Genomic DNA, 14,094 nt, shown 5'->3' with positions numbered 1-14,094 from the left:
GTCGATTTTTTATTTAAAAAATACTTGAATTACTCGACTACTCATAGCCTCATACTCATAGATTCATAGCCTTATCCAACAATTACATATATAAATTGTCAAAACTATTTTGACATTACATATTTACATTTTCATGAAACAGCCAGTACGTGTATTTGTGTCTGTAACAATCAAAAAAAAAAAAATGACAGATACAACGTCGTACAGTACTTGATAAAACCGTTATGGCTATCTTTTTTTTTTCATAGTTATCACTGATCAAGTATGCAGTGTTAAACTAAAATAATATTTATCATGCAAGCAGAGAGATTCAGTGATCATTTGAACACGACTGAATCAATTCATTGCGCACATTTTCATTACATTAACTCTTTAAAGCAAAGATTGCTTAAAGAGTAATGTTTATGTTTAATGTTTAGTGAACAAATGTGTGTGTGCCACGCAAACCAGCAAAAGATTAAGATGCAAACATGTAGGCCAAATAGAAAATGTATCCATATCTAAGTTGATTATTAGCCTGCTCTCTCTCTGGTATTTGAGATACTGAGACGCGCAGTGCGGCCGTTTGATAGATGAGCGTGCAGTGCTTAATCTATTCATTCCTATCATATTGTGGTTTAAAGCATTGCCCTTTAAATATAAACAATAGAACGTGTATGATGTATTATTATAGGTGATATTATTCCTTGGCGAGCTCTGATTTCTGAGAGATGCACAGAGAGACAACAGCAATGCTGTGTTTGATTTGCGCTCTTTTATCTCATAAAGTATACATTCATTCAATTCACACTCATGACTTTAGAGGTCTCTGTATAATACTGCACTGATCCCCTGGCTCACCTGCTATCTAGCAAACTCCAGACTGTGGCAGCTTCAGCTGAGTATTCAGGCAGAATTATTCCTTGTCTGTTATTCATTTTTGAAGCCATTATCAGTGCCATTCGGAATAAGGTATTCGGCTTCAGGCACAGATAGATAAGGTCATAGAAAGTAACATTAGCAATATTGTAATCCTAAAATTCACGTCGTACTTGCAAACTCTTTGTACGCATTATGATTAATGCATGCTTGAGTGGTCGAATGTTTCTGACAGTGCCAACTAGTGGTTGAAATAGTCGATCAATCGACTAGTCTATGCAAGCCCTAGTGTTCACTGCTGTGTGTGTGAACTTTGGATGGGTTAAATGCAGAGCACAAATTCTGAGTATATATAGATTTATATCATTTTCGCGAATGCTTATAGATCATTAAAATCAATTATAAAAATTGCTTATAGATAATTAAATCTTTGGTAACACTTTACAATAAGATCTAATTTTTTTAATTAGTTAATGCATTAATTTAATTTAAAAATAATTTTGAAAGGTGAAAATTAATATTTGAATTAAAAAAAATGTGGAAAAAAAGGCCCGCTGTAATAGAGGCGTGGTTGTCTGCTTTGCGAGTGGGCGCGCTAGCGCGCCTGAGGGTTCAGGGACAGGTCACAGCCTCACAGGAGTCGCACTGTCTGGCACAGCATCACTGCTGAAAGTTGACGCGTCTTCATGGAAGATGCCAGCAAATGCAGAGCCCAACTCGACCGCAGCAGAGAAAATGAGGTAAAAGTTGTATGCAAGCTATTGCCACTCCTGCCACTCTTCCTACAACCACATACACACACACAGTGACTATTGCACTACATTTCCCACAAGCTCCATCCTTGGACTCAAATTACTCTCCAGCTGTAGCTCATTGGATTTTAGTATTTGAACTGCCAGCATTCTTGTGTTTATCGCGATGTCTTGTTTTACTACGGTTTACACTTCTGAGCATTTTCTATTGTCTGTCGGATGCTTATTTTGTCTGTTCCCCAGTTTATGATTACTGCTGCCTGCCTACTGGACTATATTGTTTGTTTTTTGGACTGTGATTCTCAGCTTGACACCCTGACATTCTGCCTGTGTACCTACCACGATTCTGCTTGTTCTTCCCTGTCTTGTTTGCTGTCATTGACCCCTGCCTGTACGACCACGATGTTTCTTATTAAAAGCTTGCAAGTGGATCTAAAGTCTTGTGATTACCCCTCCGTAACAGTTATATATAGATTTATATCATTTTCGCGAATGCTTATAGATCATTAAAATCAATTATAAAAATTGCTTATAGATAATTAAATCTTTGGTAACACTTTACAATAAGATCTAATTTTTTTAATTAGTTAATGCATTAATTTAATTTATTAAAAAGTATTGATTCATCTTTGTTAATATAAGTTAATAAAACTGTTCATGTTAGTTCATGGTATATTAACTAGCCTAATGTATATCAACTATGCATTTTAGGTAACTATGCATAATAAGGTATTACCGTATTTTTCGGACTATTTTTCGCACCTGAGTATAAGTTGCATTAGTCCAAAAATACGTCATGATGAGGAAAAAAACATATATAAATCGCACTGGACTATAAGTCACATTTATTTAGAACCAAGAGAAAATATTACCATCTACAGCCGCGAGAGGGCGCTCTGTGCTGCTCAGTGTAGACTACAGGAGCAATGAGCAGCATTAGAGCGCCCTCTCGCGGCTGTAGATAGACAGTAATGTTTTCTCTTAGTTAATTTCTCTCGGTTCATGTCAAATTAATTTTGATAAGTCGCACCTGACTATAAGTCGCAGGACCAGCCAAACTATGAAAAAAAGTGTGACTTATAGTCCGGAAAATACGGTAGTACATTTTGAACATAATATTAACTAAGATTCATAAATGCTATATAAATAGTGTTCGTTTTAACCAATATAGTTAGTGTTACCAAAGTTGTATATATTTTATTTTTGTGTCAGGGTGTTAAAGTCGGCATGAAATCAAATTTGACAAATCTTATTTTTATATGTAATATTGTAGTGTGCATTATAAATGATTTATCTGTGCACTTCATTATTTTTTTTTAAAATTCATGTACCCTTATAATCTTTAATCAAATACATTACCCTACCATCCCCCCTCGAAACGACCTCTCTTCTCTTTCGGTCACGTGCCATGGTGAAAGGGTGCAGCCAGAGCCGATGAGGGTGCGGCTATAGGTGTCTGTCCCGTTTCTGCAACGCCTCTCAGAGAAACTCTCGAGGGTGAACTTGAACGACAACTTCACTCGACTCATCTTGGTTTGCGGGAGGCTCGTATAAATATGGGCTGATTCCTGCCTGAAATTTAGCTCCTCGTTCTCGTCGCCGGGCTCCTCAATAAAAAATCCTTGATGGGAGGGTAACGGTGGAGAGCAATCATCCACAACTGAATGCAAACTAGCATTCAAATCTGCCTCCATTTTGTTTGCAACGCCCAACAATCCAATCAATTCCCCGATGGACGAAACCAAGCCCCGCCCTACATTTTTTTCTAATTTCAGAAGCCGTTTAACTCGGATATACGTCACAGCAAGGAAAAAATGACAATCTCAACTTCTGTTTCATGCCGACTTTAACCCTTTCATTACTGTGTGCTGACCATAACATCCAGACTGCTAAAAATAAATTATATAGCATTTATTTATATGTAAAATAATAAATTCACTATGGCAAAAACACATTGTAATGTATATTTCAAATAATGCAGTATGCGAAAGGTAAATGTGCAGATTAGTACTGGTTTAGTATTGGTAACTCTTTACAATGTTAAAGGTTAACAGTGTTTTTTATCTTAGTTTTTTTATGTTCGTTTTTGGTATGACGAACACAGGTAGACGGGCTAGCCGATGAGCTATATGTGGGCATACTGAAGACTAAGGTTGATTTGTTTAGTTTAGTTTTAAAGCACATTTAAAAACAGGTGTTGAAACCAAAGTTCTGTACAACAATGTAAAATAAACTTAAAAACATACATCCTCAATATAACAAAAGGACAAATGAAAGATACACCCTCAAACAGAATTAAAACAAACAGAATACAAATCAATCTTCAAAGAAGATTTATACAAACAAATAGAAGGGGAAGATCGTTCCAGATCCTAGAAGATGCCATAGCAAAAGCCAGGTAGCCTTTGGTTTTAAAATGTGAATGAGGGACTGAGAGGAGAAATTGACTATGATGACCAAAGTGATCTAGAGGTATTTTGTGGGTGATCGGTGCCTATGCTTTTCACCTCGGTAAAAACTGATCTAATGCTGGCAAAATTGAAAAACATGCATAGGATAAACATGTCAAAAAAACATCTGATCAGTCAAAAATAAAGCATTAAGTTTTAAAGGGGTACATTTTCAAAATGTTTTTAAATGTTACTGCATTGCAACATAGATAAACACTTTAAATCAATATCTCTGCATAGAAACTCTGACCTAATGTGATAAACACATACCACCTGGTATTCTGAAGCTGAAGTTGATGAACTTGCTGACGAACATAAGGATAAGTAGCACCCAGCCACAAGCACCAACCAGCAACCAATGACGGCGCATCATTGGCACACGAACAGGATGTCAAATCCTACAAAAAAATAAATAAATCAAAACATAAAAAAACATGATTAGTTTCTACGATTAAAATTTTTTGATGCATTACAATTTACATAACACAGAATCTTTATTTTCTACATAGTTATGCTAATACATATGGCCACTTCTGTTATGTATACAGTGCAACAGTGAGAGAGAGAACAAAAAAAGTATATCTTATATATATATATATATATATATATATATATATATATATATATATATATATACACACACACACACAGAATTGTTGGCATTTTTGCAGATTTAAAAAAAAAAAAAAAAAGTATATCACATGGTCCTAGGTATTATATAAGACCTTACATCTCACAGTGCATGTCAGAGCAAATTAGAATAATGAGGTCAAAGGAACTGCCTGAAGAGCTCAGAGACAGAATTGTGGCAAGGCAGAGATCTGGCCAAGGTTACAAAAACATTTCTGCTGCACTTAAGATTCCTAAGAGCACAGCATGGAGCCAAAAGAGTCTCAATACAGATAAATGCACACACTACATTCACATATGCACACACGATTCATAAATACACACACAGGATACACAAATGTGTTTTGGATGCAATATAGAAGTCACTTTAATTATAATATTCGGTCCCTACATGAAGAGAGAGTCAGTGGTCCACTGAGAGAGGAAAGTGTCTCTCCAGCTGCGCAAAGTGAGTCGCCGGCTGCGTGAGGAAAGGGAATCGTTCGCTCAACTTCGCTGGGTGAGGAAAGTGAATCGTTCGCTGAGGAAAGTGAGTCGCTCGCTGCGTGACTCGTGAGGAAAGTGAGTCGTTCGCTGCGTGACTCGTGAGGAAAGTGAGTCGTTCGCTGCGTAAGGAAAGTGAGTCGTTCGCTGCGAGAGGAAAGTGACTCTACGGCTGCGGAAAGTGAGTCTCCTGCTGCGCAAAGTGGGTGTCCGGCTGCGCAAAGTGAGTCGCCGGCTGCGTGAGGTAAGTGAGTCGTTCGCTAAGGAAAGCGAGTCGTTCGCTGCGTGAGGAATGTGAATCGTTCGCTGAGGAATGTGAGTCGTTCGCTGATTGAGGAAAGTGAGTTGTTCGCTGAGGAAAGTGAGTCGTTCGCTGATTGGCTTATAAGTGAACAATCCCCCACGTGGGGTGCATTCTTGTGATTGGCTCAAACAAGGGAGATATCTGATTGGTTGCAGATCATTCCCTGTTTAAAAAAAGGCATTTGTGTGTCGAGCCAAGTCAGAGGAGTCTCAAAATTCACACACAAATGCAGTGAAGTTCACAGACCGCAAGCAGTTTGTAAATCAAGATATATGTGTGTGTGCATCAGAAATACATTTCTGAATTTTGTCCTGTGCATTTGTGAATCTTGAGAGCATTTGTGAATGTTGTTTGCAATTCTGAATTGTATATGCATTTCTGAATTTTGTGTGCATTTCTGAATTTTGTAAGCATTTGTGAATCTTCTGTGCTTTTTAAATTCTGTGTGTGCATTTGTGAATTTTGTGTGCATTTGTGTATCCTGTGTGTGTATTTATGAATTATGTATGTGCATGTATGAATCCTATGTGTGCATATGTGAATGTAGTGTGTGCATTTATCTTTATTGATACTCTTTTGGCTCCATACACAGGGGCCTCCATAATCCTTAAATGGAAGACATTTGGGATGACCAGAACCCTTCCTAGAGCTGGCCGTCCGGCCAAACTGAGGTATTGGGGGAGAAGAGCCTTGGTGAGAGAGGTAAAGAAGAACCCAAAGATCACTGTGGCTGAGCTCCAGAGATTGAGTCGGGAGATGGGAGAAAGTTGTATAAAGTCAACCATCACTGCAGCCCTCCACCAGTCGGGCTTTATTATTTATTATTTATTTATTTATTGCAGTGTGTAATTATTGCTTAATTTAATTTTCATTTTGCACTGTACGTTGCACAAATGTATTGGAAAATGTAAATATAAATACAGAAATGTATTGCCATTTTACATATTGCATTGTCATTTTACATATTACATTCCGAACTGAATATCGCCACCCATATGCTTCCATACATATGGGGAACTGCATATAAATGGAAAGTCCCATAGAAGAACTGACCATTTTTTTCTAATTATTAAAAATTGTATCTATAATATATATTTATAGATGAGGACTTTTGCAGGGTTGTGTGATTCTGATATCACTGCTCATGAGCTCAAAAAGGCAGTGAAATGCCTCTCTTTGAACAAGTCCCCGGGTTGTGATGGTCTAACATCCAACTTTTACCGTCATTTCTGGGACTTGCTTAAGGAAGACTTTATTTTAATGTTAAAAGAGGCAATTGATAATCTATCTTTTCCTCCAACAATGAATCAAGGAGTAATCACTTTAATCCCAAAACCTGGCAAAGACCCAAAAAATTTAGATAATCTTAGACCTATTACTTTACTGAACACTGATTATAAAATTATTACACATGTTTATACTAACAGATTAAAATCCAATTTGGACAAAATTATTAGTGACTCTCAATCTGGCTTTATGAAAAATAGATCGATTCACAACAACATTCGCTTAGTTCTAGACCTTTTAGATTATAGTCACTTAATAGAAGACGATGGATTTATTATTTTTCTTGATTTTTATAAGGCTTTCGACTCGATTGAACACCCTTTTATTTTCCAGTGCCTTAAACATTTTGGATTTGGGGACAATTTTCGTAACATCATTGAATCTCTATATGATAATGCAAACAGCTCAGTCTCATTACCAGGTGGCACTACGCCGAGGTTCTCTATCAAACGAGGAATCAAACAAGGTTGCCCAATATCTCCTTTTTTGTTTATTATTGCCACTGAGATGCTATCTATTTTTGTCAAAACCTTGAATATTGCTCCTTTAAATGTGTTTGGTAAACCCTTAATTATAAGCCAATTAGCAGACGATACAACTGTTTTTATGAAACATTTAACAGAGGTCCCAAAGATAATAAAAACCATTGATACTTTTTCCAAAGCCTCAGGACTCAAACTCAACCTAAACAAATGTGAACTAATGCCAATCCATCATTGTGTATTAACAAATGCATACAACATTCCCATAAGGACAGTTGTCAAATATTTAGGTATACATATTTCTAAAGATGTCACTGTAAGAGAAAACAAGAATATAAATGAGGTATTGAAGAATTGCGAAGCTAAACTTAATCTCTGGTTGCTAAGAGATATCAGTTTACTGGGCCGAGTATTTTTGACTAAGATGGAAGGCATCTCTAGGTGTATCTATCATGCATATTCATTAGCTATCTCTAGCAGAGCCGTGAAAAAGATTAACCAAATTAATTTTGCTTATATTTGGAAAAGGAAAACCCATTATTTTAAAAAAGCTGTAATGACCAAAGAATATAAACATGGTGGTTTACAAGCCATAGATTTCGATTTCATAAACGGAACCTTAAAAAAATAAACTGGTTAAAGTCCCTTTTAAGTAATGAAATTTTTTGGTTTCATATTCCTTGAGAAATTTTTAAGAAATTAGGTGGTATTGATATGTTATTAAGATGTGACTTCACCATTCAAAAATTACCTATTAAGCTATCCCTTTTTCACCAGCAAGTGCTTTTATATTGGAAGATGTTGTACAGTCATAATTTCACCCCACACAGTACACCAATTTGGAACAACAGATACATCCTGATTAAAAACAAATCAATTTATAATAAGGAATTAATGGATAAAGACATCTGGTCTGGGATTCACTTTATTGATGGAGAAGGTTGTATAATGTCCCATGAAAATTTTTGTTTGAAACACAACTTTTTGTGTTTCCATTCGATAACTAGAGCAATTCCTGCCTCCATTCTGGGCCTAATTAAGGGAAACCTTTTAAACTCTGTGACTGTCACTCCCTGTCTTCCACGTCTTTTAGTGGGCGGTTGTGACTTTGCATCCACCAAATTCCCCAATAAAAAAATCAGAAGTCTTTTTAATGAAATCTCCTATCCAATGTTTTCCTTCCGAAACTCCAGAGCTAACTTCTTTTCAAAGGACATACACTCTCTAAGAACCAAATATCTTAAATTCCCCATCTCTCCACAATCTAAAGAAATGCATTTTACAATTTTAAATGGTATATATCCTTCAAATGAATTTCTACATCTGCGATTTGGCTTTGACAGAAATAGCTGTGTTTTTTGTAAAGGTATAGAAACCACAGAACACTTATTCTTCCAATGTCCTTTCATAGATGCTTTGTGGACTGACATTCATGACTGGCTCCTTTCTAATATCTCACTAGATCTCTTTATTCAGAATGATATTATTTATGGCATTACCATACAAAACAATGATTTAGATTTTTTGATTAACAATGTCCTGATTCTTTGTAAATTTTACATACATAAATGTAAATACAGGTATAAGTTTTCTGTTTTTCACAATGACTTTTTCCTTAACTAAAGCCTTAAAGAGAATGAAATGCAAATATGCAATTAAACTTGATAATTTAATTGAAAGATACGATTTGCTGAACAAGTCCTAGCCCCTAGTATGTTTCTTACAATGTTTTCTGACAATGTTCTTTATGATTGTTAAAAGATGCACTATTTTTGTTTTGTCTTTTATTTGTTGCACCCGATCTATTTTCAAGGAATACTACTGAAATTTCATGCCACTTTGTTTTGTAAATGGAACTGTCAATAAAAAAAAAAAAGTTTCCTTTCTAATGGAATCAGCCATTTTGAACGAAAAGTTTGATTTGAACGATTCAATAAATACTTAAACCATGAAAAAAAATTGTATCTTTATCGCCTCTAAAGTGTAATAATTCCTATATGAAAAATAACCATGGTTTTATTATAGTAAAACCGTAGTAACCCATGGTTTTTTGGCGTGTTGACTTCCATTTGTATAACCACAGATTTACTACAAATACCATGGTTATACTATGGTTAATTTAGCAAAACCATGGTTAATTTGTGGTTACCATGGATTAACTATAGTAACCAGTTTTTTGGTTTTATTTGTAGTAAAACCATGGTTTATTTTCGTAAGGGATAACTCCCTCTAAAATCTAATAATTTCACATTTCAATCTTTCCTAAGAACTCTGCTATGATTTGAAAGGTCGAAAAATATAGTAACACACAACCGTTAAAACACCAATGAGACGGTTTCATCGGGGGCACGCGCCTGGACCTAAGTTAACTTCCGGTCTGTGTTGTGTATATCGGTCTGGCTGCAGTGCCATCTACAAACGCAGTTAAAGCCAAGGTGATTAGTAGACTGAAGTTGGGCTCAGGTGGCTGTGCTGCGGGATGTGTTTCCCATACATTTATTTATTTTTGGAGACTCGCCACAATTTTAAAACTGATCGATTTTCAAAAAGGCTTCGTTAAATAAACATGAGTAACGTAACGTACTGCACGTTTAATAATAATAATTCCTTACATTTATGTTTAAATATCAAAACGAGGCACGGGTGTTTTTATATCGCTGTATTTCTGAAACAAGACTTGCATGTTATATGCGTGATAAAGCAGCGTGTGAGCGTACCAGCTCTGCTTTGTTTACAGCTGTTAGGGAAACCTCTATTTCTCGCGCTTTATGTCTATGCTTTAAAACATCTCCTGCTGGCAAATAATGAATTAGCATTTTCATTAAGTCCGCCTGATCCACACAGAAAACACATTTTGTTTGTTATCAAAAAATATCTACTCTAGAGGGACTTGGCTGTTGTTATTGATTCTATTTGGAGTCTACCGGAAGTTAAGTTAGGTCCACAAAAGCGCTCACGCGCATTAACGTTTGTTTATGTTGATGCCGTTGAAACCGTCTTATAGAAAGAAGTACAAAAAAGAAATCGAGAAATGAGCGTCTAACGTTAAATGAAAAGTGCTCTGAAAGCGTTCTCTCTCTCTGTGTGTGTGTGTGTGTGTGTGTGTTTTTTCCCTTCAGTACCGTAATCAAGATAATACGCACGCATACGAATTTCAATCGCGGCTGGCTTGACCGTGTTTTTCTGAAGTGCAGCTGGCTTGACCGGCGTAATCGAACGCACTGAATAGTGGAATATCATAGGTATCGAAGCATTAGTCTAGGGCTGTCTTCAAAAACCGACCAGCTTAAAGGCTATGTATACAGGATATGAAACGATCATTGGAATCAAATTTGCCTTTGCTGCCTATATAGAGGCATCATTTTTAGGCTTTCGGTCGCAACCATTGACTGCCTGTATAACTAAATAGCCCATGCCAAACCTTCTCAATGTAAATCGTCAGTGCCTTCCGTCATCTCTTCTTGTCAGGGTTTCCACAATAACTGGGTGCTGTATTCCGGTGAACATTAGCTCCGTCCGTAATCCATCACTAGATAACACTGACTGTTCAGTTCACTAAGTGGCCTAAATCGAGTAGGGGAAGAAAAATTATGATCGAATTTCGACTTTGGCGTAATTACAGTGGGCCAGAGAGCGGTTCCGGCTTCTTCTTCGTGTTCTTCTGTGAATTAACTGGGGGTTGCAATCCAACTGTAACATACTGCCATCTACTGCTGTAGATTCTGTACTGTACTCTGACGAAGATGGATACAGAATAATTTACTATACCGTATTCTATATTTAAAATAACATTTGGTTTCTACGGTTTCAATTTTGTGGAATATATTGGGGAAAGATGCCCCCCTTAAAAAACGTGCATTTAAAATTTTATTATTTTTACTAAAGATATTACAAAATAGCAACACTAATGCAAACTCAATGATTTTGAGGCCTAAAGGATTTAATGAAAAGCAAATATCAATTTATCCATCTAATTCATGGAAATACTTAATAACCCCATTAATTACAATAAGTACAAAAGGTTAAAAATTAGCCTTTTGAGGTTCCTTCTACATTGCAACTGTGGGAGAACCTTAAAGGATCTCTTTTTTTAACTTTTTGAAAAGGTTCTGATTGAGTAAGTGAATCTCTACTTAAAGGTGCACTAATGACCCTCATGGATTCCTTTTTTAACCTTTTTCTAGATAGCAATAATATTATTATTATGATTATGCAAACTTATTATTATATATTACTATCTTAATCTAATTTCACTATATAGATGGACCCAGGTGATAAAGCAAGCACTCATAAATATATAAATTATTTTACTGTGTGTGTGTGTGTATATGTGTGTACACACACACACACACACACACACACACACACACATATATATATATATATATATATATATATATATATATATATATATATATATATATATACATACACACACACACACACACACACATATATATATATATATATATATATATATATATATATATATATATATATATATATATATATATATATATATATATATATATATATATATATATATATATATATTGGGGGGGTGGGGGAGGGTTCTCCTCTGACCAGACGAAACTAGCAGTTCAATTCCAGGCTGCAGCAAAATCAGATTGTGCAGAAGAATCATCTGTTTCTTGTGGTTTTGTCCTGGTGGTCGTCTGAGACAAGGTCTTTACAGGGGATCTGTATCTTGGGCTCTAGTTTTCCTGGTCTCCGCTGTCTTTCAGGGATGTAGAGGTGACCCTCTGATCTGGATACAGACTGGATCTGGTGGCTACGGTGACCTCGGAATAAGAGAGAAACAGACTAATATTAGCGTAGAGGCCATTCTTCTAATGATGAAGCAAGTACATCGGGTGGTATGGGAAGTGTTCCCGGTTCCGGTTTACCTAATTAATGCAGCCTAAAAATCCTTTGGATATTTGGATATTAAAAGCATATTAGTATGTTATGTGTAAGCCAGGTTAAAGAGATCTAGGTCTTATTCTAGATTTAAACTGCATTATTATCAAACTGCCTGAGTTTTGAGAACGTAGCGGACGTAGAGGATTATAATGTAAAAGGAGCTAATTCAAATAGTGAGGTGCTAAACCATTCAGGGCTTTATAAGTAATAAGCAATATTTTAAAATCTATACGATGTATGATAGGGAGCCAGTGCGGTGTTGACAGGACCGGGCTAATATGGTCATACTTCCTGGTTCTAGTAAGATCTCTTGCTGCTGCATTTTGGACTAGCTGTAGTTTGTTTACTAAGCGTGCAGAACAACCACCCAATAAAGCATTACAATAATCTAACCTTGAGGTCATAAATTCATGGATTAACATTCCTGTATTTGACATTTAGAGCATAGGTCATAATTTAGATATATTTTGAGATGTAAAAATGCAGTTTTACAAATGCTAGAAACATGGCTTTCTAAGGAAAGATTGCGATCAAATTGCACACCTAGGTTCCTAACTGATTAAAGCTAAAGCTCTGCTTTTTTTTAAGCTCTACTTTACTTTTACTTTTTTATGTTCTATAAAATAGACAGCAACGATATAAAAGTAATATGAGTTATAATGTTAATAATATTTGAGTAAGAATGTTTATACAAAATTTTACTAGGTTCTGCTCGCGAATAACTTTATAGTGTGCTTAATAATAATTCATCTTTAGCTTCTGTTTGTGAACATCTGCTCTGGTGTAAATGTGTTAAAAAAATGTATACTCTGTCATTGGCATTGATGATCATCTGAGGGCTAAATGTATCAAGCAAGCTGTAAATGAGTGTTCCATCGAAAGACATGTGTATATACACGCATCATTTCTTATCAGTGATGCAATTTATTATCAGCTGTGCATCTTCTGGTAATTGCTAACAACTGTTACGATTTTCACTTAGGACTGTGGCTGCATCACTGGCATAATTACACAAGAAAGTCACACGTGTCGTTCAGTTTTGAGTTTACTGGAAAATCATACTAAGTGCACAGTACAGTAATTGTACTTTTATTATGCATAGACTATATGATAATATTATTTGTGGTTAGTGTTAAAATGTAGTTTCTTTGTTATTGGCACTGTATGGGAAAAAATGCTAACAATTGTTTTTAAAATTATTTTAGGACTGAATACACCACTCTTGCCTTTACCTGCATCTCTCACAGGAAGGAGACGCTCATTCAGTTTTCAGCTCTATTGAGAATCTTAGAGTAAGTGTGCATTCACTATTTTATTGTGATTTGGTTTTCACGTGATTTGTTTGATCTGTGGTAAACTATGTTTGCTATGTGGTAATTGTGCTCATTGTTTCGATAAATTAGTGCTAGTATCAGTGAACATCATAATAATGTTAATAATGTAATCTAAATTTCTTATGGCACAATTATGTTTTCATAGCCTATATAAGGAACAACAGGGGCATAAAACTGCTTTGGGCGTATATATACAGTCTATGATGTCTACCGGCTCCAGGTCTGCAGCCTCCCCCTACTCAGCAATGACCCAAAGCAGCTCTTCTGATTGGCTGAAACTCTGTATTCTCTAAACAGTTAATATCCAGCCTTCAAACTTCCCAACTACTACCTTTTCAAAATTTTAAATGGTCGGAGATGATTTTATTATAAGTACAGTGTAGTCCATGAGATCCACAACCAGTATTTTAGATCCGGTTCCCTGCTCAGTCATTATGAACTGCCTTGCATCAGTCTGCCCTTTTATGACTTCAATTGTGAACTTGTCATTGACTTCTGGAATTGTTCCTCCAGAACTAAAAATAGCTGCCATTACACCAGTCCTTAAGAAGACTGGTTGTGATGTATCTGATTTATCAAATTACAGGGCAA

General features: G+C 35.9%; 1 protein-coding gene across 2 annotated transcripts in view; it reads right to left on the bottom strand.

The window, feature by feature from the left end:
- chst10 (carbohydrate sulfotransferase 10) overlaps positions 1-11,101 on the bottom strand; it is an 82,599-nt gene extending 71,498 nt beyond the window's left edge. Inside the window, exons 1-2 of one of the 2 annotated variants that reach the window (XM_026264338.1) lie at positions 10,668-11,101; positions 4,334-4,458 (exon numbers count right to left, since the gene is read on the bottom strand). In XM_026264338.1, the coding sequence (XP_026120123.1) occupies positions 4,334-4,433 (100 nt within the window). In that variant the 5' untranslated portion in view covers positions 4,434-4,458; positions 10,668-11,101. Of the gene's footprint in view, positions 1-4,330; positions 4,459-10,667 lie in introns of both variants that reach the window. The other variant, XM_026264337.1, reaches the window with a different exon arrangement.
- Between the last annotated feature and the right edge of the window lie 2,993 nt (positions 11,102-14,094).

This window comes from Carassius auratus, unplaced genomic scaffold, assembly GCF_003368295.1.
Source record: "Carassius auratus strain Wakin unplaced genomic scaffold, ASM336829v1 scaf_tig00216899, whole genome shotgun sequence".
In the NCBI taxonomy this organism is placed as follows: Eukaryota; Metazoa; Chordata; class Actinopteri; order Cypriniformes; family Cyprinidae; genus Carassius; species Carassius auratus.
This window is presented reverse-complemented; position numbering and strand designations above follow the sequence as displayed.